General features: G+C 41.5%; 1 protein-coding gene across 1 annotated transcript; it reads left to right on the top strand.

The window, feature by feature from the left end:
* The first annotated feature begins 644 nt into the window (after positions 1-644).
* On the top strand, positions 645-24,992 carry WDR37 (WD repeat domain 37). The gene is made up of 13 exons (XM_054390075.1): positions 645-782; positions 3,137-3,233; positions 5,232-5,327; positions 5,499-5,563; positions 8,357-8,492; positions 9,888-9,959; positions 10,876-10,920; positions 12,763-12,839; positions 13,676-13,913; positions 14,420-14,561; positions 20,793-20,927; positions 21,540-21,654; positions 24,789-24,992. Exons 1-13 carry the CDS (start codon positions 645-647, stop codon positions 24,918-24,920), a joined length of 1,488 nt encoding a protein of 495 aa, XP_054246050.1. The 3' UTR covers positions 24,921-24,992.
* Positions 24,993-25,565: the final 573 nt, after the last annotated feature.

Here is a 25,565-nt window from a genome sequence, read left to right on the forward strand (position 1 = left end):
CACTTTCACTCTTCTGAGTTCATGAACGCTTTTGCTGTCAAGAAAGTGAAAATCAGCTGCCAAAATTGGTAGAAATTTTTCAGAACTTCAGCCATTAAAATTAATTTCTGCTTACTTGTAAACAAACACATTTATTAAATTTGGTAAACTAACCCTTAATATTGCATAATACATTTGTAACCTGACAGTGTCCCTAAATTATCATGTCTGTTTGCTTTCATTTTCCAGCTGGGTTTTAATTTTGCATGCATTTCAGTGAAATATCATATGCATAGTAGTTGTTTCCTGAAAGCATTTTGGGGCTGTCTCTGCTAGCGTTCTCTAAAATGAGCAAGGCAGTGGAATTGATTTTCCTTTTGTGGAGGTTTGTTAGCCAATGAATAAGTAACACAGAAGTGATTCCACTTTATTTACATATGTGCATTACGTGCTTTTGAACTTAATGTTGTTTGAAGAACAGCTGTTAGTAATAGGGATCCCTTCTTAATCATTACCTAAACAACTCCAAAGCTTAGTTGAACTAAACATTTCTATTTTGAGAAATAAAAATTAAGCTGTGCTCAATTTGGCAAAGCAATTTGTAACTTGTAATACCTGTCCTTAGTTTATCATAGGAGCCTCTGTGAAGCTGTTTTTTTGAAGTAATGCCCATAGAAAGTGGAAGTTGTGCATCTGCTCGCCAAGCAAAGCAGAAACGTAAATCGCACAGCCTTTCCATCCGGAGGACCAACAGTTCCGAGCAGGAGCGGGCAGGACTGCAGAGAGACATGTTGGAAGGGCAGGTAAGGTAATGCTTCCTTCCATAAGAAAGGAGTTAAAGTCAAGGAAGGAAACATGCCCACTAAAGCTGTGGGAACAGCAAGCTGTGTAAGTGTTGGCTGTCTTTGGAGACTGCTTACCTGGAGGCTAGTGCTGCTTCAGGTTGAGTTCGGACCTGTGGAGCTTATCGGGCTTTTCATCGTCTTTTGTGCTTTCTTACAGGAATGATAAAATCATAAAAAATAGAAAGAGACAAACTATTAATTTTGCTGCACCTTCCCTTCTTCCCCTTAAATTCGAAGATTGATTCTTGATTTCACAAGTTTGAGTTTGGTACAGTCGTAACCCAGGAATATGAATAAACTGAAGTATTTGTTATGACAACTCTGACAGGGGAGGTGTTAGTGAGAATGCTCTGCTGCAGGCCTTTCCATGAAAGAAACAAATGCAGCCTGCTTGACAGGCTTGAGCTAACTTAAGGCTTTGGGGCTGGGTTGGGGTTTTTTGTTTATTGCTTTTTAAAAATTTGTCTCAAGTGAAGTGTGAGCTTATTTGTATTAAGCTTAAGGGAAAGAACAACAGCCACAAAGTTCCGTAGTTCTGGTGAACACACTCTGGAGCCACTTGGAGTGTTTCAACCAACAACGTTGAGGTTAACAGTAGGTGAGGCTTCTATAGGGCATGCTTGAAGTAGTGCTGCCAAAGATAAGCAAATATCAGTTTGAAAACTATTTATTGTCAAATCGACTGCACAATGTTAATGTGGGCCTGGCAAGGATGGTGCAAAACCTGATTTTTATCAGAGAGATGGTTTGACATGCTAACAGTGTTTGGCTCTGACAGACTTCACTTTTTCACTGCAGATACTCTGAAGGGAAAACCTTGGGTTCTCTCAGTGTTGTGACATTTAAAAGAAAAGAAAATCTATTACTCAGTAAATTGCAGCATTAATTTTCTGGGAACTGACAAGTTGTTACTTCTAATCATCTAGAAGTTGGATAGAAAACTTCATGCACTGCTGCAGCCCTCCTTCAGGAAGGAAGTGAAGGGCAGCTGAGAGACCAAGGCATTCTGTCACTTCTGTGTAGTAAACCAAAATTTTAGGCTGTTTTAGTATTCTTATTAAACTCTGCAAGTGTGTAATGCTTAATATGTAAATGTTCTAAATGTTTTATGTATCATCTGAACAGCCAGTGGCAGATTGTAATGAGCAGAGTTTTGATGCCCCTTCACAGTGAAGCTGTAAACCACATGAGATCTATATAAGTCCTTTTGCAGATAAACAAATAATGTTGTTATGTGGTACTTTAATCAGCTAATTATTTAGAGAGTAAAGTAAGAGGGTGTGGTCTAATACGCTAGTTAATTTAGGACAGGTTTTGATTTGCTAGTGCTTTCAGGCCTGAGTAGTGGATTGAAAAAAACCTTTCCTATCATCTTTTCTGTTTTGAAAGCTGCAGGATAATTTAGTTTCTTTCGTAACCTCACTCTAGGTGATCCTGCTCTGGCAAGGGGGTTGAACTAAACGATCTTTTCAGCTCAATTCGAACCCCTACCAGTCTCTGATTCTGTGTGGAATTATTGGGTAACTGAATTGGAAAGAATTATTCTTAAATCAGTGTTTCCCTTAATAGTGATTCATTTGTATAGTATTCTTGTTTAATACCTTTAGTTTCAAGCTGATTTTAACTGACATCTGTTTCACATTATGCTTGACAAAAGTACTGTGAAGGGAGAGGTGAAGTCACAGAAAGGAATATCCTAGAGGGGGCATAAGGAGCTGTGCTGAGAAGTACCACTTCTTGAAGTAGCTGTGAAACTGCTGTAAAACCGAGTGATGCACAAAACAGATGTGCTCCGTAGGAGGATTATTTGTGATTTCTTTCGCTTTTCTCTTTAAAACGGATATTCAGAAATAACTGATAAGATGGGGATCATGGCAGGCTTCTCTAGTTGTTCCTGAAGGCAATAATCTTGGCCGGATGAACCAAACGTGAGTTGTTTAGACACTGGCTTGGCTGAAGGCGTGTGCTGCCCTCTGGTGGCTACTGCGCACACGCTGCCTCCCGATTCAGTATGTCGGGATCGGACTTAGGTCTTTCGATTTGGGTTTGCTGAAACACTTAAGAACAAAACAAGCTCTGAGCATCCTTAAACTCATGTTGAACAATAAAGTTCCCTCGAATTTGGGTGGTACATAAAAATGAATAGTTCTGTGATGCACTCAAGGTTTTTTTGTGTGTTCTACACTAGTAATAGTATTAATTTTACTGCTTGCTGGGAGGTGGAGAGAACATTAAAAATAAGTTTAAGATTGAAGGGTAGCTACATAAAAAGCACATAGAGAAAAATAGCAACCCTGTGTTTTGTCTTCTAGGATTCTAAACTACCATCTGCTGTCCGGAATACGCTCCTTGAACTTTTTGGACAAATAGAACGAGAGTTTGAAAACCTCTATATTGAAAATTTGGAATGTGAGTATCTGTTTCACAATAATTTGTGAACTGTTTGGATTTGAGATAAAGTAGCACCAGTTGAGATGCTTACATTGGATACTGTTGTGTATAATTAACATCATTTTTCTTTGAGGCATTAAAGAACTGTTTTGAACTTGTAGGCAAAGGTGGAGCTTGTACCTTTACAGAAAAATCAATTCCTTAGCTCTTTGACACAAGCAGTGAGAACTGATGTGTGTTGTCCTCTGTGACTCTTAGGCAGGGAAAATGAAGTATTTGTCTCCTGGTCAGTGTAGGCTCTGTTATATACCATGTTCATCTGGTGCTAGCTCTGTTCAGCCATTGAAGTTGGTAGCTTTGCTGTTTATTTACAGGGTTCGTTTTAATGATGTAACATCAGTAAATAAAATTGGAAAAGTGTCTTACTCGAAAGAGCATAAAATATGGTGGCTTTGGATCACACTTCTTAGTACACTGCATAACCAGCACCTACAGTTGTCATGAGTTTTGAAGCTGAACACTCAGGTAGAAATTCCAGGTGTCACCTGCACAAGATGTTATTTATCTAGTGAGAGTGCAGTCATACAGTGATGGAAGTGGTCCAGGATGGTGTGAGAGGATCTAGAGTAAGTCATACAATAAAACCTCTGCTCAGCATTCCTTGCTGGATTTTGGAAGCTGTGTTGCCTGGCTTGGCTTCTGAATTGTGGAATCTGTTTGGTTTGGCTCCAGATCAAGTTTTTTTCCACATCTAATCTGTTCCCACAGTTAAACCAAACACTTGGGTTAAAAAAAGTTCTTGCATGCATTTTGAAAATGTGCTGGTTTTTATTCCTTTAAAAGAAGAGATTGTTTTGGTTAAAAGCTATCACCACACTACACATTTTTTAGTGACAATTAGCACAACTGAGTTCTCAACCTCCTGCTGAGAAGCTGGCTGGTAGCAGGAAAAAGAGGGTTTCCCTCCCCAGTTTTCAAAAATGTTTGTCAGAAAGCAAGTGCTGAATTTGTCTGTACCCTCCAGAGCATGACTATTTGTCTTCCATTCCATTTCTGTTTATTATTTATCTTATTCACATCATTCTAGTTCACCCCTGGCTTCTGTGGTCCCTTTCCACTGCCCTTATAATTCCTAAACATTTTCTCTTCTGATGCTCAGTCTGCTACTTTTGGTTCTTGATGTAATTCCTACACTAGTGTTGTGCTTGCGGTATGTAGAGACTCTCTGATTTTCCTCCCTGGCTTTTTATATACTTCCTTGCACTGGTTACAACTGATTCCTAGTTTCGGCTTTTTCTTTCCCTTCCAGGCTTCAGCACTAGTCCTTTCAGGCAATTCTTGTATCTGCCTGGTTGGTTGTTGTTTTGGTCATCTGTTACAAGCCCATCTCCTTGTTTACTTGTCTTTCATATTATTTATGTTCCATAAAGGTTTAGGTTTATGTGACTGGGAAGACAGGAAAGATAATCTTGCTTTGCTCATTTCAGGCACTTGGATCTGGTATGGAAATATAAACTGACGTTTCTAGTCTTTAGAACTGAGACTTCAGTGAATTTCTCAGAAATGGCAAGAATCATATTCCTGGTGTGTCATGTTCTCTCACATCTGAGAGCCTGGCAGTGAATTCCTCTTCTTTAAAGAAGTCATGAATTTGTGAAAAGACAGACCTAGACTGATGCTCAAGAACACAGACGTGTGCTGCACTGTTTCTTGCTGAAACTCTTAGCAGGCAGGCATGCAGGGGAGGGTGCTATTGCATGATGAATTAGATTTTTGTTGAGAAATGACATGCTAATTCTGTGGCTAAAATACTTATGATGCTGCAAGTTTTCAGTCTTTGGCTGGATTTGATTCAGTACAGGTTTATGTCTTGGTGAGACCTGCTCTATTAAAGTCACAGCTGATGGCTTTTCCTGTCTTTAGCATAAAATAGATTACTTAGTAGCCATAACAGTTGCTAAAGGGGATGTTAATGGTGTTGTAAATGCTGTTCAGGTAAAGTTTTGCTTTTCTTAGTACGTAGAGAGATCGATACACTGAATGAGCGCTTAGCAGGGGAAGGACAGACCATTGATGGAGCTGAGCTGAGCAAAGGACAGCTGAAAACAAAAGGTAGGAGAACCACAAAGAATCCTAAATTAGTATTTTTTTAATTAATATTTTTGGGTATTTTTCTGGCCAAGACTTAACATCTTACTGAAGGGAGCTAATACCAGTTACTTAATGCAAGTAAGCTAACGCTGTATTTGAAATACCTTCCTTGGAATTTATTTGTCTCAACAGCCAGTCACAGTACCAGTCAGCTTTCTCAGAAATTGAAGACAACTTACAAGGCATCTACTAGCAAGGTAAGAGACAGATTAAACCTCTACACATCATTACTGCATTTTGTTTGGTCTCCTTTTTATGTTACTGTTTTTCAGACTTTCTCTTTTATTCTTACCAATCTGATGCACAGAGGTGCCTCTTCCTTTGACTTGGAGTTAATGACTTGTAAATTCTTAAATGAGGGCACTTGAATAGGAAAAATATCATGTTAATGGGGGTGATGTAGTATTAGTACTACACCTACTGTGTTTTTACGGAGTAGTATTTTCTCTAGTACTATAGTGCTGGGGTTGGTTTGGGGGATTTTTATTTTAGGGCTTTTTAAGGCTGCTGTTAAATGCCTGTCTTTGACTTGCTTGCGATGCAGCACTGATCTTCTGTCCAAGGCAAGGCAGGTGGGCCTCACAACTTCAGCATGGGAAACTGGGAAGTATGAGGTGGAGGCTCCTGGGTAGCAGCTTTGCTTCCCAATGTTTTGATATGCATGCACATGAAAGTAGTCCTGAGTAGTGGAACATGAAGAATTTAATACCTTATTAACAGACATCACATGTATCTATTATCTCAATCAATAACCAGGAATGTGCTGATACAGCTCTTCCCATGACTTTCGTTCAGAATTTGCTGGAGGGTGGAGAGGAAAGCTGAGGGGAATGCTGAAGTTGAGAGGATCTCTGTCCAGAAATCTTTCTGCTCTTCATGGGAGTGGATTTATTTTGATGACTTCTTCCTTCCTATGGGGAGGAGTCAAAGCTGCAGCCTTTTGTGTCTTGACCCACTTGTTTATGTTTGTATGTGGTAGTCTGAGATCTATTGAAGTTACTGCAAAAGCTTTCTGCAGTACAGAGGCCTCTTTTTAGCAAGCTACATGTTAGTTATTTCATTTCCTTTCTTGGAAAATTGTTTATATGGTTAAGGAACAATGAAGTAATCCAGGCATTGTCTAGTTTATCCAGTTACTGGTGTGTGAGGTGAGTGGCAACAAACAAGAAGGAAGAACAATGTGTAGAAAACTTGTGCATGATCTATATTTGGGTATTTAGTGTTAGGGAGTGTTCTGGAACTCTTGTCTTCTATGGGTTCATTCAGAACTGCTAACACTCCCCAAGGAGTTTTACAGCCTGCCCGTGAACTGATCCATGAAACCACTGTCCAGCAGCCTTGTAAAATCTGTGCTTCTTGATGAGATTTCTCCTGGAAAGCTTTTGCATGAGAATTTGACTCATTAGAAGGACAGAATGCAAGCCTGGTTTGAGTGTGAGCTTGGGAGCTGAAAAACTTCCTTTGGAATATTAATCCTTACCCATTTACTCATAGGTTAGTTGGAGGACTATATTCAGTGTGAAAGTTGCACCTGTAGGACTGTGTTCAGAGTATGGTTGAGCTAATAGTCTTTACCATTATCTCATTTTGTTTTTGATGCATCCTTAATGATTGTTCCTTCTGCTAAATACTTACTAGCTGTTAATTTGGAATTCAACTAGGGCACTATCATCTCATCACTGGAAAGCTGACATGCTCAGGATTTGGGATGCTTTTGCAGATATTCTTTTAACTTCTAGAAACCTTTGTGAAAGTAATTTACTTTAATGACATACTTAGGGCTTTTTTTTTTTTTAAATACCGAAACCTAATGGGATTTTAACCTTGTTTTATTATATCTGAAATGCAGACTTCATTTTCTAGCTTTTGCTGTTAGAAAATGTTAGCTGTAGATAAGTCTAATGTGATTTGTATTGAAGCATTTAAAGGTTTTGGTTTAAACTGCCCAAAATTGCATGCAGGGGAAGACACTGATAAATGGAAGTCTTCTTGTCTCACTTTTAGCAAAGCTTTTCAGGCAGTCTTCCTCAAAGAACATTTAGGAACTTCAAGACTTGTCAAGTAAAAATAGAGTATTGTAACAGTGGGTTTGATTTTTGAAGTCATCTTTCACCACTCTTGGTTTCAGTTGTCTTTGGAAGTGTTCCAGCAAGACAAACTTTCTTTATTTAAAAATACTGCAGTCCAGTTTATCTAAAAATGTAAAATGTCTATGATTTGGTTCCTTTCTGTAGATACTGAGTGTTTTCAGATTTCCTGTACTCGTGCCTTCCAGTTCTACCATTTTTTGAGGCTTTTTCTCTCTTTTAATTTGGTATTACATATGCAAGTACTAATTTGGATTTAATGAGCCTTCTTTGCTTTCCCCAACAGCATTGTCTTTGAGGGAATGTGCTTATCAAATGTTTAGATGAGTCAGACATATCTTTTTTAAAAAGAAAAGCTTTATACAAATCAGCTGGCTGAGGTTAATGTTGGATTTGATTAGCTGTGTGAAGTTTTGAATCAGTGAGTGTTTTAAATGGGAATGTTCTGGATTTTACTACAGTTATGTATTAAGTAAGCTTTGTCAAAGACTTTACACTAGATAACACAGTTATCAGATATATTTGTTTGGGAATAGACAAAGTGTTGAAGGTTTTTGTTGATTTTTTTTTTTTTTTAAAATGATCCCCCCACACCCAAACTAAATGAGAAGTGCACACTGCATTTGTGCAACTCATTGCTCCAATGGGATTACATTGTTGGATCACAGAACAGTTTATCTGGTGTCTTTAAAAAAGGAGGATGTTATTAACAAAGGAAATTATGAAGTATGTTTGCATCCAAACTCACTTTCCTACCATCAAATATCAAAGTTTGAGCAATAGTGAACTGTCAGAACACTAAAGAATCACTATGAAAAAATAATCTATTTATATTTGTGAGATAATTACTTATTCTTGGGTCAATGTGGAAAAAAAAATATGTTGGTGTCTCTGCTATTTCAGATTGTATCCAGTTTTAAAACTACAACATCAAGGGCAATCTGTCAACTGGTAAAGGAATATGTTGGCCACAGGGATGGTATTTGGGATGTCAGTGTCGCGAAAACTCAGCCAGTGGTGTTGGGAACTGCATCTGCTGGTAAAGTTTTGTGTTGCTTGAATCTTTAGAAAATCCTGGTTTAGTCCCTAAGCTATAGCCAATGTGGGTTAAAAGCATACCTGAATACTTAGCTCCACGCTGAAAGAAGATTTAAAGACGTTCACTAGCTGAAAAAATCTTGCATTGGAGTTTCCTTGAAATGTATTTCACCTTTAGAGGTTTCAGGCATCCTTGCTGAGCTTTCTAAACTATGTGCCAGTTAACTTCCACACAGGTCATGCTGCCTTTAGGATCAGCTCTAGCCTGTTGGATGGTGTAAATGGGTGTGGGGGAAGCTGCCTGCTTGGAGAAGTCTCTTGCACAGTGCTACATGGGTGTGCACAGGATCCCTGTTGAGTTTCTATCATAGTATTGTTTAGCCTTTGCTTTGGAGAAGGCCTAGACTCAGTCACAGTTTGCATATTGGATTCTCACACCTGTCTGACTTTTGCCTAAGGATGTGGAGGCAGCTAGAAACCTTAGTTTTCAGTTATTAGTAACGTAGTAGATTTCTTCCTTCCCAGATGGGAAGGAAACAGGTACTAATGAGTAAGTCACTAAATCTATTATGGTCCAAATACCAGTCTAGAGGCATGTGTGATTTGGGAAAATAAACCATAAGTGGTCAGAACTGGACAGTTTGAAGTGACAGTCTATTAAAGCTGGAATGGAATCTGAGGAGGCTTCCTGGACATAAGTATTATGGACCAGGACCCTCTGCTCCATAAACTGAACTGTCTGTCCTAAGGGGCACATTTTGTGTTCACAGAGGACATCTTTTCTTTGTCCTGATATAACTTGGAAGCATTTTCCAAATCATCATGAAGGTTCTTCCCACTTACAGATACTTACAAATTGTTCTTTATTTTGGAGTGTAGCAGGATAAGGGAGCAGCATTGGAGTGATTTCTTTAAGTAAGTTTTCTGTAGTGCTCTGCATTGATCTATATGCGTTTAGGACTTCCATGCAGGAGCTAAACAGTTTGTGCACAGAACTCTTATTTCTAGTGACTGCCTGACTTTTTCACCACTGCATGCTTTCTCTATGCTTTTTGAATCTCATGACACACAGATGGGGCATTATACATAAGTATATAACCGAGTTAGGAAAAAGTAGCAAAAGCAGAATTTACCTTGCAGCACTTAGAGCAAATGAATCCAATTGGGACAGCACTTTTACTTTTGGGGGGCAGATATCCATTAAGTTATAAAAAAAAAAAAAGAAAAAAGGAAACTTTTATTTCATATATAATGTGGTGCTCAAGAGGATTTGTTCTGTTCTGCATTTGAAATCTATTTCATATGGTATGCTCTACGTTTGGAGCTAACTTGTTTGTTGATTTGATTAAAACATACATTTGTAACAGTATTTCCAACTGCCTTTTAATCTTTGTAGATCACACTGCTTTGCTGTGGAGCATAGAAACAGGGAAGTGCCTTGTCAAGTATGTAGGGCATGTTGGATCAGGTAAGATAAGAGTCTGTTGTGAAAACTGGAAACAGAGTGTGGGAGGGGGAAATGTGTTCTGGACAGCTACAAAAATGTTTGTTGAGGTTTCACTTGCATGTTTGCCAACACCATTAACAAGTCAGTTGTGCAGTTCCACTTATCTTCATACAGAGAATGTTTTGTAATAAGATTCTTTTCTTGGAGAGCCCTATTAAGGCAGTTCTGTGAGTGCTAGGTGAATAAACAAGTCCATGTAAAGAAACCTACAGGCACACTTACAGCAGTCAGAAGATAAATGTCAGAACTCATGGAGGTCTTACACATATGCAGAACAAGAGAAGCTTATGTCATCAGAAATTAGCTGATTTGCAGGATCTGTCTTACATTTGGGATACAAAGTGCAGCTGTTGGGTGAACACCTGTTTGCATTTCTTTGCTTAGTACATGATGTGATACATAATTTGTTGTGTAGTAGTAGAATCTTGCTTTGAAGATTAGGTTTTTAGGCATTTGTTCTTGCGACCTTAAATAATAATCAGAAAGCTAATGGTCATGTATGGTAAGTTTTTATCATGTCAGAAATAGTTATGAATACAGAATTATCTTTCTGGAAGTCCAGAGCATTATCTCCTGTCAGCTTACACATGATAATTTGGATGTGGTTTGTTTATCCTCTACAACATGAAGTACTAGATTCTTGAAATAACTTGCTAAAAAGTATAGACTGTTGTATAATCAACTATAACTGCTTCCTTTGGTACTACACAGGTTTATGTACTCAAATACCATTGTGCTCATCTCACCTAAGAGTTTGCTAAGCTACAAAAAAAATACTTAAACCCAAAGTCTTACTATTTCCAATCTTTTAATGATAAAATACTGTGGAATAATTCTTTTAGTATACTACCTTAAAACTTTACTCTGTTTCACACAGTAAATTCCATAAAGTTTCATCCAACTGAACAAGTGGCTCTTACAGGTATGTGAAGTACTTTCATGTGCTAACTATGTTAATCATGATGGAAAAGCAGCTGTCATTCCCTAGCATCTTTTTGGTTGTAGCCCCTCTCCCTACTCCTTTGTCAGCATCTTTGTCCGTTGAATTATTTTTATACTTCAAGCCATACAAATCAGAGCTAGATCTTCCCATGCCTGTTTGTCATATCATTCTCATTTGTGTTTACCTGCTCCAAAACACATACTTAAAATCTTAACTCATCTGAATATTCATAAGTCCATGGAGCCAGGTGGGATTCATCTCAGAGTACTGAAGGAGCTAGCAGATGCTATCATCTACCAAAGGTCTCAGGACCCTGGGGATGTCCTTGTGTCTGGAAGCTAGACACACAGTATTATTCAGAAAGGGCATGAGGGAAGACCCAGGGAGCTACAGACCTGTTAGTCCAACCTTAGTCCCTGGAAAATTTAGGGAGATTATACTGGGTACTGTTGAGAGGCATTTAAAGAATAATACGATCACCAGGCATGGACAACGTCGTTTCCCAAAGGGACTGAGAATACCATCAGTGCAGTTTGGGTTTGAAAACTGCCTAATACTGTGGTTCATATGGTCCAGCAATTAGGGCACTAGCTTTGGGATTAAAGAGATGTAGATTCAGTTTGCTGCTGGTAGCTAAGCTGTTGTAGAATGAGGATAATTATTACTGAGGTTAGAAATTAAAACATCACTTTTTCTTCATCTACAGTGACTACTGTAAAAGAAGATAGGGAGTAGAATGCCTTCTGTCTAGGCTGACAGGGATTTAAGTTTGGCTATTCTCATATGGTAACTGTAACCATTGTTTCAGCACCACAAACAGTGTTGTTATATAAACTGACTGACAAAAAACCAAAGCAAGCAAACAAAAGCTGCCCCTAACAAAAATCTTTCATTTTGCTGAGAGGTGGTTCTGAAAACTATGTCATTGAAAGTTTTCAGGGGAACTGTTTTACAGTGTTGATTGATTTAGAAATTTAGAACTGATTGAAATGAAAAAAAGTCTTCCTCCCTGATCCAGAAACAGAACAGGTTGACCTTTCTTCTAGCCTTCTTACCTGATCTGTTAGGTAAGATCTTTTTTCTGGTGCTTTCATGTACATTGCACTTGTCAGAACTGTGCACGCTCATAGCAAACTGTTTTCCTTCTAAGTCTAGAACTGTCATCACTCTACCCCTATGTGTTAGAGTATGTTTATTCTGTCCATAACAAGGAGAATCTTGAGTTTCTCCCTAGATGATAATGGATAAGTCTATTTCCAAAACAATTGAAGTCTAAAATCAGATGGTACCTGCAGAGCCGTAAACTAGTGCTAGTTAAGTTGAGTTACCTAAGGCAGAAGCAAAATAGCTGCACACTTGCTTTTTTGGGGGTTTCTTATTAAAAGCAGGCTAAAAACATTTAATAGAAGAAATCATTGAAGAACCACCCCAGTAATATGAGAAACAGCAACTGAAGGGTGACACCTGTTGAAGTGTTAAATGCCTTCTTCAAATGGGAGGCATTAGAACAGGAGAGATACTCATGTGGTGTATTTAAGTGTATGTTTTCACTGCAGGAGTGATTAATTTGGTAGCTACTTAGATTCTGCATAATGAGTTATGTTCTTATCATTAATGAAGCCAGCAAAGTGTAACCATTGATATTGAGACTTGCTTACCAGGAAGGTCACACTTGTGACTGTTAGAAAAATAGGCAACTCAGCATTGCCAAATGTAGTGTTAAAGTTTGGTTTTATTGTCCATGGAAATACTCCTGTTTAGTCTCTCTCTCTCTTTTTTTTTTTTTTTTTTTTTTTTTTAACCTCTCTTCCCCCTCTGCAGCATCTGGAGACCAGACAGCTCACATCTGGAGATACATTGTACAATTGCCTGCCCCTCAGCCAACTGCAGATTGCAGTGTAAGCAATCAACTAAGTAACTGCAGCCAAACTAATTGCACAGCAATTTCATCAGATATAGGTTTTCTGATAAGACTGATTGTTAAATTTATACATAATTTAAAACTGGCATGATGTCAGGATTGCCAAAGGTGGGATTTGGAGGTTTTAGTTTATCAGGTATTTGAGCCTTTCTTTCAAACAAGACTCACTTCATATTTTCACTCTCTGATGTTTGTCCCCAGGCTTTTGTTAGTCACTATTTACTGCAGACTTTCTAAACTGTGAAGTCAAATGTAGTTTATAGCATGAGCTTCTGAGGAAGCTGAAGCGAGAGATGTAATACAAGATAGAACTCTGAATGGAAAATGTTTGATTCAGTTTATTCAATCTGGCGTTTCCATTTTGTGAGAACAGGACAAATGTTACCTTTTCTACATCCAAACATCATGAAAGAAAAGCATATTTGTCTTGCATGATGGTTAGCAAAAGAATTTTTGTGTGCAGTTTAGATCAGCACTGCATGATGACTGTATTGACCAGAAGACAAATATTGCTGTCAGCATTTTGATTCTGATGGATAAAAATACAGCTGTAAATGACACTCTTCCCAAAGATTAAAATAATCAGCGTTCAATTAGATACTTCCTATCTTTAAAAATTCAACTGCATTTAACCCACTGGTATTACTCCTCCAACTAAGTTTTTGATAGTGAGTACCTGGACAAGGCTGCATTCTACAGAATTAAGTTACCCAAATTCACGTGGAGGGGACTGAGAAGCATTTATGCTGTATCATGTAACAGAGATATTCCTTCCCTTTTATTCTAAATCTCTTTTCCTCTTGCATATTGTAGCAAATGTCTGGAGAAGATGAAGTGGAGATCTCAGATAAAGATGAACCTGATGGAGATGGAGATGGTTCTAGTGATTGTCCCACTGTCAGAGCCCCATTAACTTCACTCAAAAGCCACCAAGGAGTGGTCATAGCAGCTGACTGGCTTGTTGGAGGGAAGCAAGCTGTGACAGCATCATGGGATAGGACAGCAAATCTGTATGACGTAGAGACTTCTGAACTTGTCCATTCTCTTACAGGTATTTTTTCACTCACAAAAAGATAAGTTGGTGGCTTATTTTTATACATGCCATTATTTGTATGTACCAAAACGTCAGGAAGAGGAAGTTGTTTCTCTGGACCATGATGCAAGTGTGTAGGTGACTTCAGCTGCTGCTCAATTTTGTAATGGTTTCTAAAATTCCAACCTTGCAAATCCTCTGAGCGTGAGATTGTGTTCTTTTAAGCTTGTAATGTAACCTGTGAAAGCAGTCATTTTTAAATCGAACGTAGCCAAATTGGAGTTCTTGCAAAATGCTTTTTGTTCATGGCACCTTAAGTAGCAATAAGCTATCAGTATTTAATAACGGTGGGAAGTGAGTAGTGAGGGGTTGAGCTGAAACACAGTTCCAGCTTTTCACAGCAGTAATGACATTAAAGTTCAGAACAATTACTGCAAATCACCAGCATTTCATTCCCAGTGTATGTGGAAATAAAAAGCCTTATCTCCATGACCTTATGTGTCCTCCCTCACCTGTGATTGCAGGGCACGACCAAGAGCTAACTCACTGTTGTACGCATCCCACCCAGCGGCTGGTGGTGACATCATCTCGTGACACGACCTTCCGCCTGTGGGATTTCAGAGATCCTTCTATCCATTCTGTGAATGTCTTTCAGGGCCACACAGAGTGAGTGACAGTTCCTTCCCAGGTTTTTACAACTTCCAAAAGTATGAATGTATTCAGTTGCTAACCTGCACAAAACTCTTCCTGTGCTCTTTTTGAGTTACTAAGTTCATTCCCCTGTTTTATGAGACTGGTCTTCACAGAAACCCCTACCTGTCCTCCTTCAAATGTAACACAGCAGTACTTAATTTCCAAAACACTAGCCAGGGCTCTTGGTGTGATATTGCTCATATGGTAAGTCTAGCTAAAGCTTTTTACAATTAAATGTAACTGGAGCTATGAGATTGTTTCCCACATTGCTTACACTTGTAGGTGTAAGGAGTAAGGGTATTTCTGTAATGCAGTTGAGGCAGATTGCCTCTGCTTGTCATGATACTCACTATTAAATGAAGGTTACTTCTTTGGAACCAGTGGGGGAAAAAAGGCTGCATTAATTGTTACTCTTTTAAGATAAACTTCTGATTTGTACATAAACTAAGAAATTGAAGTAAGGGCACTGATTGCCATGTTCTGTCTAAACAGAGCTTTTGGTGTAACATTTTTACTTACCGATTCAGGCTTTAAGTTTTTATTCTGGCTACTATTGAATATGGGCAAATACAGTCATGAGGATCTCTGTTACAGTGTTGGCTTCCAATTCCCTTAGTCAGGGCTTTGGTACACAGAAAACACAGGAGCAACTCTGAAATGCTTTAACCAAGGAAGCAAATATTTTTTGTAAAGATTTTGGAATGTTTGAACGTGACTGTTTCAGAATAAAAGATGATTGTTAGGCTTAGCTCCAAACAAAAACCACAGATGTGTGCTCCTAGCTTTTGGTTGATTCAGAGGTGCAGCTTGCATTATGACTGAGTTCAGGATCCACTTTCTCATTTCCTTGCTGTTGCCTAACCCATATATGATGTAAAACCTCTTTAAATTATGCCCTGCTCCAGACTCTTCAGCTTGATAAATTATTTGGTGCATGACAGTCATCCCATATAAGTAGCCATCTTCTCCTGATAGAACAGTAAGCTTTATTTTGTGGCCTGTATCCTGAAATTGATTCATGCCATCATTTTTGTACTCTTCTGTTGCCTTCTGTAGAGTGACTTATAAAAGTTGGAAGTTTTTGTGTCCAATGGTGCGTGCATTTCCTGAGCTAATTAATTGCTTTGTCTCAGTATATTTTTTTCAGAAAGGAAGATGATTGCTATGAGGTTTTTTTTCTATCTGTATGCTGAGACCAAATGCTGTTGATCTGGGGTGAAGGTACACACTGGAAAAGCTGTGCTGGTATTTTGGCCTCTGCCACTGAAACATATAAACTGTCAGGGAGTTTTTTTTATGAATGAAACAGACCTTGAGCAACCTCTTTGGTCACTCTGTTGTAGCTTTTGTTTTCACACTTCTGTGTATATTGTCTGTCTCGGTTTCGTTCTTGCAATGTATGAGTTTTTAGTAGGATTTTTTTCACCAACTACACTCAAACTGCTAAGAGTCTCAAAACTGAGTTTCCTGTTGAGAATGACTAAGGTTGTTCAGCCCCTCATATTGTTGAAGAGATGATTCTGTCACAGAAGAAGAGTATTTCACTGAGGAATGCAGTCAGAGGGGAGATGGGAGCTCAGTATTTTGCAGCTAAGACGCTTTGAGGGGTTTTAGTTTTGGTCCGTTATTGTACTTCCTATTAGCAAATGATTTTTAAATTACCCTCAAATCAACACTGCAACAGCCTTCTCACATTCAGCAGCATAGAGGAAATGCTTTTTTCTGTTGATTGGAAAACACATACACACAAGACATTCTTTGGCTTTCTTAAATCTGAATAATTCACCAAATTTAAAATATTTTGATAGGCTCTTGGAATCAGTTCTCTAAACTGGGTGTTACTGCCATCGATGCTGATGATTTGAAGTCCTTGGGCCTAAGTTTTAACAGCCTGTTGCTAAGTAGTACCTGACGAGTAGCTGTCTAGAACCCATAGAGCAGCCTTTTTTCCCCCCCTGTGCATTTCCTAGGTAACTCCTAAACTAGACACCTTATCATCTAAACTAAACTTATCATAAACTAGACATCATAAACTTATCATAAACTAGACATCTTAACAAGGAGGCCAGCATACGGGGTTTACTGCCCTGTGGCACACCCCCGCCCCGAGTTTATTCCTCCCCACAACGGATCCAAACCACCACCGAATCCCAGCAGAGCGTGGCTCGGAGGTTGTTTGGTTCCATCGCGCCCCGGTTGATGCTGCCCAGAGCTCGCTTCCCTCCTGGGTGCCCGAAAGTCCTCCCCGGGCTGGGTGCTCCTGCGCGGAGTGCAACGGACCCTGAGAGCCAGCAGCAGGGGCGGGCCGCCCGAGCGCTCCCGGTGGGGCCAGCAGGGGGCGCCAGCACCCCGCCGCACGCCCCCCGGCGGCAAGCGGCGCAAAGAGGAGCCGGAGCCTGTGGGACCCTCCCTGAGCGCAGCAGGCGGCTGCCGCCTCTTGCCCCTCCGTGTCCGGCTTGTCATTCCTCTCACCGGGAGCAGCTCTTGGGTTTGGAAATGCGAGGGAGGGATCGAGGCTTGAAGCCTGCTGGGAAGGGCGGTGTTTCTGTGCCCGGCAAACTTGGGCTTTGTGTCTGTCTGGGTGCTTCAGTCCTGTATCATTTCATTATATGATGGTGAGAAGAGGAGATGCTGGCAATGTAAATACCATGAAATGCATATCTCTGGAACAGGCACTGTTGACTTAAACCCTAAAAAAACACATTCTTCAGTGCTAACAGTTATTCTGAACCCTCCCCTCCCATGTTAATTCCTTCGTGGTTTGTTCTTCCTCTCAAGCTGGAAGAAGAATCTCTGCTGATCTTTGGAGAGAAATCCACAAGCAGGCTTTGGGAACTGTGTGTATAGGTCTTTGTGGAATCCAGTGCCTTTAGCACTTCCAAAACTTGAATGCTTCTCACCTGGGACTCCTGTGGTCAGTGCCACCACCCTTTAAATGTGCAAGCTGTTGTCTGTCTGGAGGTTTAAAACCCAGGTGGTGGCTTCCCCCTAGGCTGCAGCCTGCTCTGTGTGGGGATACGCTTTGTTCCCCTAAAAGAAAGGAAACTCTTGTGCAGGAAATAATTGTTTCAAATAGCATTTCCTTTAGGTTTTATTCCTGAATTTTACTACTTAAAGTGAGAGAGACGTATTTGAGCACTCAAATTTTACTGTTTAACTACACTTTGGTGTGCATTGTAGAAGCACATCCAAACTCTCCAGTTTTAGTCCATTTCTCTGGAGCTTCACCCCTCACAAGGATTAATACTTGTGAGTGGATGCCTTCTCACAGGCACAAAAACCTGTTGTCTGGCAGTGTTCAGGGTTAAATCCCAGTACAGGTTGCAAATCAAAACGGAAAGAGCAGTGTTAACTTTTCTTTGGTGCATTGCCAGTAAAGGTTCTGCATCAGCATTTCACGGTCCAAGATTTCCAACAGCTTTTTTTTTTTTTTTTCCCCTTCCCCTATGTGTGAAGTTTCAGCAGATTGTTATGCAAAACAGTTTTGTGTCTCAGTGTGACTGGGGAGACAGCTGTTGGGCCTAATGAGGAGTGCTAGCACTACAGCATTTCTGTTGATTGAGACCCACGGAGGGAGCAGGATGTTGGAGGCCAGGCAGCGGTGTGTGGTGAGGAAGTGCCACGCTGTCAGCTGGCAGTGCATGCTCGGCTGCTCCCTATGACAAGATAAATGAGTTTTGCTGCAGTTTGGCGAGGCTGAAGCTTTTCTGGAGAATAGTTGTAGCACACCAAACTCCCTGTGGGACCCACAGTTTGAAGTGTCATAAGACTGCTTCCTCTTTGCCAGGATTTTTTGTTAAATGTCCTACAATACCTGTCATCCCTCTGAGTTATTAAAAACCTAATGTCTTCTAGCATTCCATTAACACAGGGGCTGATGAGCTTTTGTTGACACTTTTTATTAATTTAGTTAGTTACAATTTTATCTGGGTTGGAACAAACTGAAGACAAGTGTAAGTATAAACAAAGCAAAATGAGCCACACAGAAATGCAGGAAAAAGTGTTTCAATTTATGGATGGAATTAGGAAGGGAATACCTTGGAAATGTTATTTGCATAGTGGTTGCTCTACCAGCTTCTTTCTTCCTACACAGACTTTGCTTCCCTTTATTCTCACCTCTTTTTGGTTGGGCTGAAACCCTGGTTTAGTTTATAAGTAGGAAATGGCCTTTCTTCTTGTGGCTATTTTGTCTGAATTAAAAATACCAAAAAATGAGAGTTTAGTGGAAGTCAGGCTGGTGGAAGACAAGTTCAGTGCTAGGAATGCTCAAGCCCTATTCTGACTATGTGAACAAGACTCCTTTCCAAGTGTGGAGGTGCCTGAGGAAAGAGACTTGTCAATTGTGACCTTCATGTCTGTTTCAACTTTCTGACTTCTGGTTCATAAAGTCCAGAAGATTAGGTGAAGACCTCTTGGTTCTTATTGTAATCATCTCCCTGGTAGCTTAGTTGCACTCTAATAATGCATGAGAAAACTTGGTATCATGAATAAAGTGGGTCTTCATCCTAATTAAAACTTAATTTGGTGTCAATTTAAATTAAGAGGCTTGCGTAAACTGGTCCATTGTGACCTGGCGAGTGCTAATCTCAATCAGCAGCTTGGATAGGACATGAATTCAGATTTCTGCATAACAGCCCAAGTGACAGGAACAACTGACAACTTCAATTAAAATGGCTGAATTGGAAGCAATTGATGTGCATGACCCAGGTTACAAGAGAGGTCATTCGATGAAATCTGTGGGAACAGCTGAGAAGCCTTCCCTGATGATTTTTAGGGAGAGACAAACCTGCTTTGTTAGTACATTGTGTGGGCAGAAAAGAACTGGGCTTGAGTTGGGAATTCAGGCAGTATTGAAATGAAAATAGTAGTACAAAAGCTTTAATTGGATAATATGAGATAATAGGTAAAAGATTAAAAAAAAAACCCCAGCTCATCATCATGAGAACTGTTCATCTGAGCTCAGCTGTGTACTGTGCTCTGAAAGTATGGAATACAAAGATAATAAAATGCTAAAATAAAATTAGTTCATAAAATTCTTTATATAATCTCTTCTGAAAGTAAAATTTTGCACTTCCTTTTGCTGGAACTGTTCTTAGGAGGCTTTCTGTGGTCAGCCTTCTGCATTTATAGACGAGTAAAATCTGAAGAAGTGATCATTCTTCTTACTATTACTGCTTGCCATTTTTTATCTGACTCGGACTTTAGCAACTTGTAGAACAGGAGTGGAAATCACGATTAGCAATGGTTAGATTGCTGCAGGTGTTGCTAGTGGAGTTACACTGGGAGCTCTGTGCACACATCGCAGCCATGTCTAGGGGTGTCTCAAAATAGCTGCAGTTGCATCTCAGGTGCTTGGAATCTCTTCAGTGTCTGTGCTGTGGATAACAAATATCTGAGGTAGTTCTGCAGAAGTCCTTGGGTGGAGAGGGAAAGAACTTGACTACTGGCCTCAAAACACTGGAGAGGAGAAATTGTGCTGTATGTTACAAATTCAGTTTTGGTTGCCTGAAAAGCTTGGTGGGCATCAGTACAGAACTTCAGAACTGAATTAGGGTTTCAAGACTGGATGTGATTAGCTCATATTAGGGCCAGAGGAATATGAGACATGCCTCCAGAGTGACTTCACACTGATGGGCACTTACAGAATCATAGAATTGTTAGGATTGGAAGGGACCTCAAGGATCATCCAGTTCCAACCCCCCCCTGCCATAGGCAGGGACACCTCACACTAGATCAGGTTGCCCAGAGCCACATCCAGCCTGGCCTTAAAAACCTCCAGGGATGAGGCTTCTACTACCTCCCTGGGCAACCTGTTCCATTTCTCACCACCCTCATGGTGAAGAACTTCTTCCGAACATCAAACCTGAATCTACCCATTTCTATTTTTTTTTCCATTCCCCCCAGTCCTATCAATACCTGACACTAATTTTATTTTAGCATTTTATTATCTTTGTATTCCATATACAAAGTCAAGCCCTGTATACCTCAAGTGACACAGCTTCTAGTTAGAATATTTTTTTAATTCTCAAATACCCACTTGGAGTTTCAGTATTTCAGATTAGCTTAAAAAAAAAAAAAAAGAGAAAAGGCAAGTTATATATTTTAAGGGGAATGCAGGAACAGGAAATAGATCTTTAAGTCAGATGCTAGTTTAATAAAGAACTGTAGAGCTTGACATCTTTCTTTTTATGTCTGATTGTTTAGCACTGTGACATCTGCAGTTTTCACTGTGGGAGACAATGTTGTTTCTGGTAGTGATGACCGTACTGTAAAAGTTTGGGACTTGAAAAACATGAGGTCTCCTATAGCCACAATCCGCACAGATTCTGCAGTCAACAGGTAAGCAGGTCTCTGAGCTACTGAGTTTCTTCAGTCATGTTCTCTTAATTCTTAATTTCTTTCATACATGGGAATGGCTCAAAGCTGTGTCAGCAGAGTTGTAGGCTGGGCATTAGGAAGCATCTCTGTACCAGGAGAATGGTTGAACACTGGAACAGGATTGTGAGATCGGTGGTTGGTGACTCAAGCCTGTCAGTGTTTAAGAGACATTGGAAGAGTGCCTTTGATAAGATGGTTTAATTTGTGGGCAGCTCTGACTTGGTCAGGTGGTTGGACCAGATGATGCCTTCCAGCTGTACCTTCACTGGGTGTACCTTGGTTTGTAGTCACTACAATTGAAGTTGAGTTTTGTGAGATTCTGAAATCATCTGCAGTGGATTTATGAAACGCAGGTGTAGTCAGTGTTAATTTTCAGTGCCTACACTGTCCTGCTTCTCAGAGGTTTGCTGTGTGGGCTGTAGGCATTAGGGCTGTCTGAGCATCTGAACCTTTAATACTTTTTTCACTGGTGAATTCTAATCGAGGAACACTTCAGCATTGTCACTTCCCGTGAGCTCAAACTCACAGAGTCAAGTTGCGTCTCCTGGGCTGACTCTTGTCTCCTGTGTGCAGGATTAACGTCTGTGTTGGTCAGAGAATCATCGCCCTGCCCCACGACAACCGGCAGGTCCGGTTGTTCGACATGTCAGGAGTGCGCCTGGCGCGGCTGCCGCGCAGCAACAGACAGGTAACCACGAGGGGCTGCTCTGCCACAGGGGGCTACGGGGGCCTTCAGCAGCTCTAGCTTGCTCTGCACAGCTGCTGAAAGACACTTGGCTGTGCTGCTGGTAGCTGTGAACATGACCCACGTGCAAATAAGCACCAGATTCGGATTTTTTGTTTGGAGTTGGGAACGTCTGTGGTGCATTTCATCAGCATTTTTCTCCTTCCTCAAGTGAAGCTCATGTCTCTGCACTGGGAAAGGTGTGTGAGAGCACTGCAGGTGTGTGTGAATGTCTGTGCACTGGGAAAGGTGTGTGAGAGCACTGCAGGTGTGTGTGAATGTCTGTGCACCGGGAAAGGTGTGTGAGAGCACTGCAGGTGTGTGTGAGTGCACTGGGAAAGGTGTGTGAGAGCACTGCAGGTGTGTGTGAGTGTGCACTGGGAAAGGTGTGTGAGAGCACTGCAGGTGTGTGTGAGTGTGCACTGGGAAAGGTGTGTGAGAGCACTGCAGGTGTGTGTGCAGTGTGGGCACTGGCAAGGTGTGTGTGAGAGCACTGGGAAACGTGTGTGAGAGCACTGCAGGTGTGTGTGAGTGTGCACTGGGAAAGGTGTGTGAGAGCACTGGGAAACGTGTGAGAGCACTGCAGGTGTGAGAGCACTGCAGGTGTGTGTGAGTGCACTGGGAAAGGTGTGTGAGAGCACTGCAGGTGTGTGTGAGTGTGCACTGGGAAAGGTGTGTGAGAGCACTGCAGGTGTGTGTGAATGTCTGTGCACCGGGAAAGGTGTGTGAGAGCACTGCAGGTGTGTGTGAGTGTGCACTGGGAAAGGTGTGTGAGAGCACTGCAGGTGTGTTTGAGTGTGCACTGGGAAAGGTGTGTGAGAGCACTGCAGGTGTGTGTGAGTGTGCACTGGGAAAGGTGTGTGAGAGCACTGGGAAATGTGTGAGAGCACTGCAGGTGTGAGAGCACTGCAGGTGTGTGTGAATGTCTGTGCACCAGGAAAGGTGTGAGAGCACTGCAGGGGTGTGAGAGCACTGCAGGTGTGTGTGAATGTCTGTGCACCAGGAAAGGTGTGAGCACTGCAGGGGTGTGAGAGCACTGCAGGTGTGTGTGAATGTCTGTGCACCAGGAAAGGTGTGAGCACTGCAGGAGTGTGTGAATGTCTGTGCACCAGGAAAGGTGTGAGAGCACTGCAGGGGTGTGAGAGCACTGCAGGTGTGTGTGCATGTGCACTGGGAAAGGTGTGAGCACTGCAGGTGTGTGTGAGTGTGCACTGGGAAAGGTGTGTGAGAGCACTGCAGGTGTGTGTGAGTGCACTGGGAAAGGTGTGTGAGAGCACTGCAGGTGTGTGTGAGTGTGCACTGGGAAAGGTGTGTGAGAGCACTGGGAAACGTGTGAGAGCACTGCAGGTGTGTGTGAATGTCTGTGCACCAGGTAAGGTGTGAGCACTGCAGGGGTGTGAGAGCACTGCAGGTGTGTGTGAATGTCTGTGCACCAGGAAAGGTGTGAGCACTGCAGGGGTGTGAGAGCACTGCAGGTGTGTGTGCATGTGCACTGGGAAAGGTGTGAGCACTGCAGGTGTGTGTGAATGTCTGTGCACCGGGAAAGGTGTGTGAGAGCACTGCAGGTGTGTTTGAGTGTGCACTGGGAAAGGTGTGTGAGAGCACTGCAGGTGTGTGTGAATGTCTGTGCACTGGGAAAGGTGTGTGAGAGCACTGCAGGTGTGTGAGAGCACTGCAGGGTGTGTGAATGTCTGTGCACTGGGAAAGGTGTGAGAGCACTGCAGGGGTGTGAGAGCACTGCAGGGGTGTGTGAATGTCTGTGCACCGGGAAAGGTGTGAGCACTGCAGGGGTGTGAGAGCACTGCAGGGGTGTGTGAATGTCTGTGCACCGGGAAAGGTGTGAGCACTGCAGGGGTGTGAGAGCACTGCAGGTGTGTGTGAATGTCTGTGCACCGGGAAAGGTGTGAGCATGCAGTGTGTGAAGTCTGTGCACCGGAAGGTGTGAGAGCACTGCAGGGGTGTGAGAGCACTGCAGGTGTGTGTGCATGTGCACTGGGAAAGGTGTGAGCACTGCAGGGGTGTGAGAGCACTGCAGGTGTGTGTGAATGTCTGTGCACCAGGAAAGGTGTGAGAGAGCACTGGGAAAGGTGTGAGCACTGCAGGTGTGTGAGAGCACTGCAGGTGTGTGTGCATGTGCACTGGGAAAGGTGTGAGAGAGCACTGCAGGTGTGTGTGAATGGTGTGTGTGCTGTGCCAGAGAAGTGACTGGTGAAGTTTGATGTGGTTTTTTTTTTTTTTCATTAGGTGGTTGGGGTTTTTTTGCTTGGTTGGGTTGGTTCTTGTAGTTGGTTGGTTGTGGTTGTTTGGTTTGGTTTTTGGTGGTTTGTTTTTTTTCCCCCATTACAGGGTGTTTAATTTGTTATATAAAGAAACAAAAGGAAACAAGCGAGGGACAGTTTTGTGCACTCACCTTGTGTGATTGGCTAGTAAGCGTGGTGTCTTCCCTTCTGCTCTCGCACACAGGCATTCTTGGTGTTTGGTACTAAAAACTTGGTGTTTTCTTTTCCTCGGTATTTCCTAACAGGCTGACACTGCTGAAATCATGGGAAATTAATTTTTGTGACTTAAATATTGGTCAGAATTCTCCTTGTGGCATTTTTGTTACTGTTGGACTTAAGCAGTATAGATAAGGCATTGCCTTTCCTCAGTATGACATTGCTCTTTCTGTAGCATCATCCTTTCGGTGTTATGGCTGTGATGGACACTTAATCTTGCAGGTTTCTAACAGAGTAGTTGCCAGCACACAGTTCTGTGCTTTAGGATTGCTTTTATAAATAAAAATGCTAAAGTCAAAATCCCCTTTGTTTTTGTGAATAAAACGTAATTAGGTAGCAAACAGACCCTGGAGGTGTCTGGAGTTTGGGTGCACCTGTTTGTGTGCCTCTCTCATTATGGATCCAGTGCTGGTGTTAGAGGGGTCTCCTTCTTACACAGCCTATCACCTTGCAGATGACTAACAACGTGCTCTAGGGTTCTGCAGTGTTGTAAACATCCCTGTGAGCATTAGGAAGTTTGCATTTTGGCTCCCACTAACCTGTTGATGTACAAGCCTTTACAATCTGCCCTCAGTAATCCTGCTGTCTCCTGAACTGTTGCAGGGCCACAGAAGAATGGTGTGCTGCTCAGCGTGGTGTGAAGACCACCCCATCTGTAACCTCTTCACCTGTGGGTTTGATCGCCAGGCTATTGGGTGGAACATCAACATCCCTGCTTTGTTACAGGAGAAATGAAATGCTGGAAGAGTGGCTGCAGTTTTGTGTTGCCAAGGACTTCTTCTCCCCTTGGCAGACCTTCCCAAACACTGGTCTGCTGCAGCTGTGAAGCTCTTCCTTAGCAGAGACTCGAGCAGCTGCTGTTCTTGTTCCCACGTTGTGCAGTTTGCATGGGTTGTACAGAAAATGTGATTTTTTTAAAAAAAATTAGTTTGTCTGGTGTATGAACTTTTCTATTCTGGCATCCACTGGTCAGTATGTTCCCTGTTGCATAGAGCACATAAATGTTCTAAGTTATTTAGTGTTGAATAGGTGCACAGTAGGGCATTACGTTTGTGACATGAATGTGAAAGCTCTGTAATTAATGTAGGATGTAGAGCAGTCTGTTACATTTTCCCATGACTATACATATCTGCCTTGTGTTACAAAACCTGCAGGGCTCCAACTTTGAAATGAAGTGTGACTTCCACTAGGTGTGTGATTGTAAACATTTTCCTGTCTGCATCTCATTTGGAACACTTTTTTAATAGTGCTGTAGTAAAGTGCAACTTCAACTCCATTTTTATTCCAGTTACTGGAGAAATAGTAGAATTGAGAAGGAAAATGCAAGCAACTTGTAGTTGAGTAAAGACTGCCAGGTTTATTTGGAAAGCTTTTTTTGTA

This window comes from Indicator indicator, chromosome 20 (genome assembly GCF_027791375.1).
Source record: "Indicator indicator isolate 239-I01 chromosome 20, UM_Iind_1.1, whole genome shotgun sequence".
In the NCBI taxonomy this organism is placed as follows: Eukaryota; Metazoa; Chordata; class Aves; order Piciformes; family Indicatoridae; genus Indicator; species Indicator indicator.

Coding starts and splice junctions, on each gene's coding strand:
- WDR37 (XM_054390075.1), top strand. CDS start 645: ATGCCCATAGAAAGTGGAAGTTGTGCATCTGCTCGCCAAGCAAAGCAG. Junction 5,328..5,498: donor AGGACAGCTGAAAACAAAAG/GTAGGAGAACCA, acceptor TTGTCTCAACAG/CCAGTCACAGTACCAGTCAG. Junction 21,655..24,788: donor TGCCGCGCAGCAACAGACAG/GTAACCACGAGG, acceptor GAACTGTTGCAG/GGCCACAGAAGAATGGTGTG.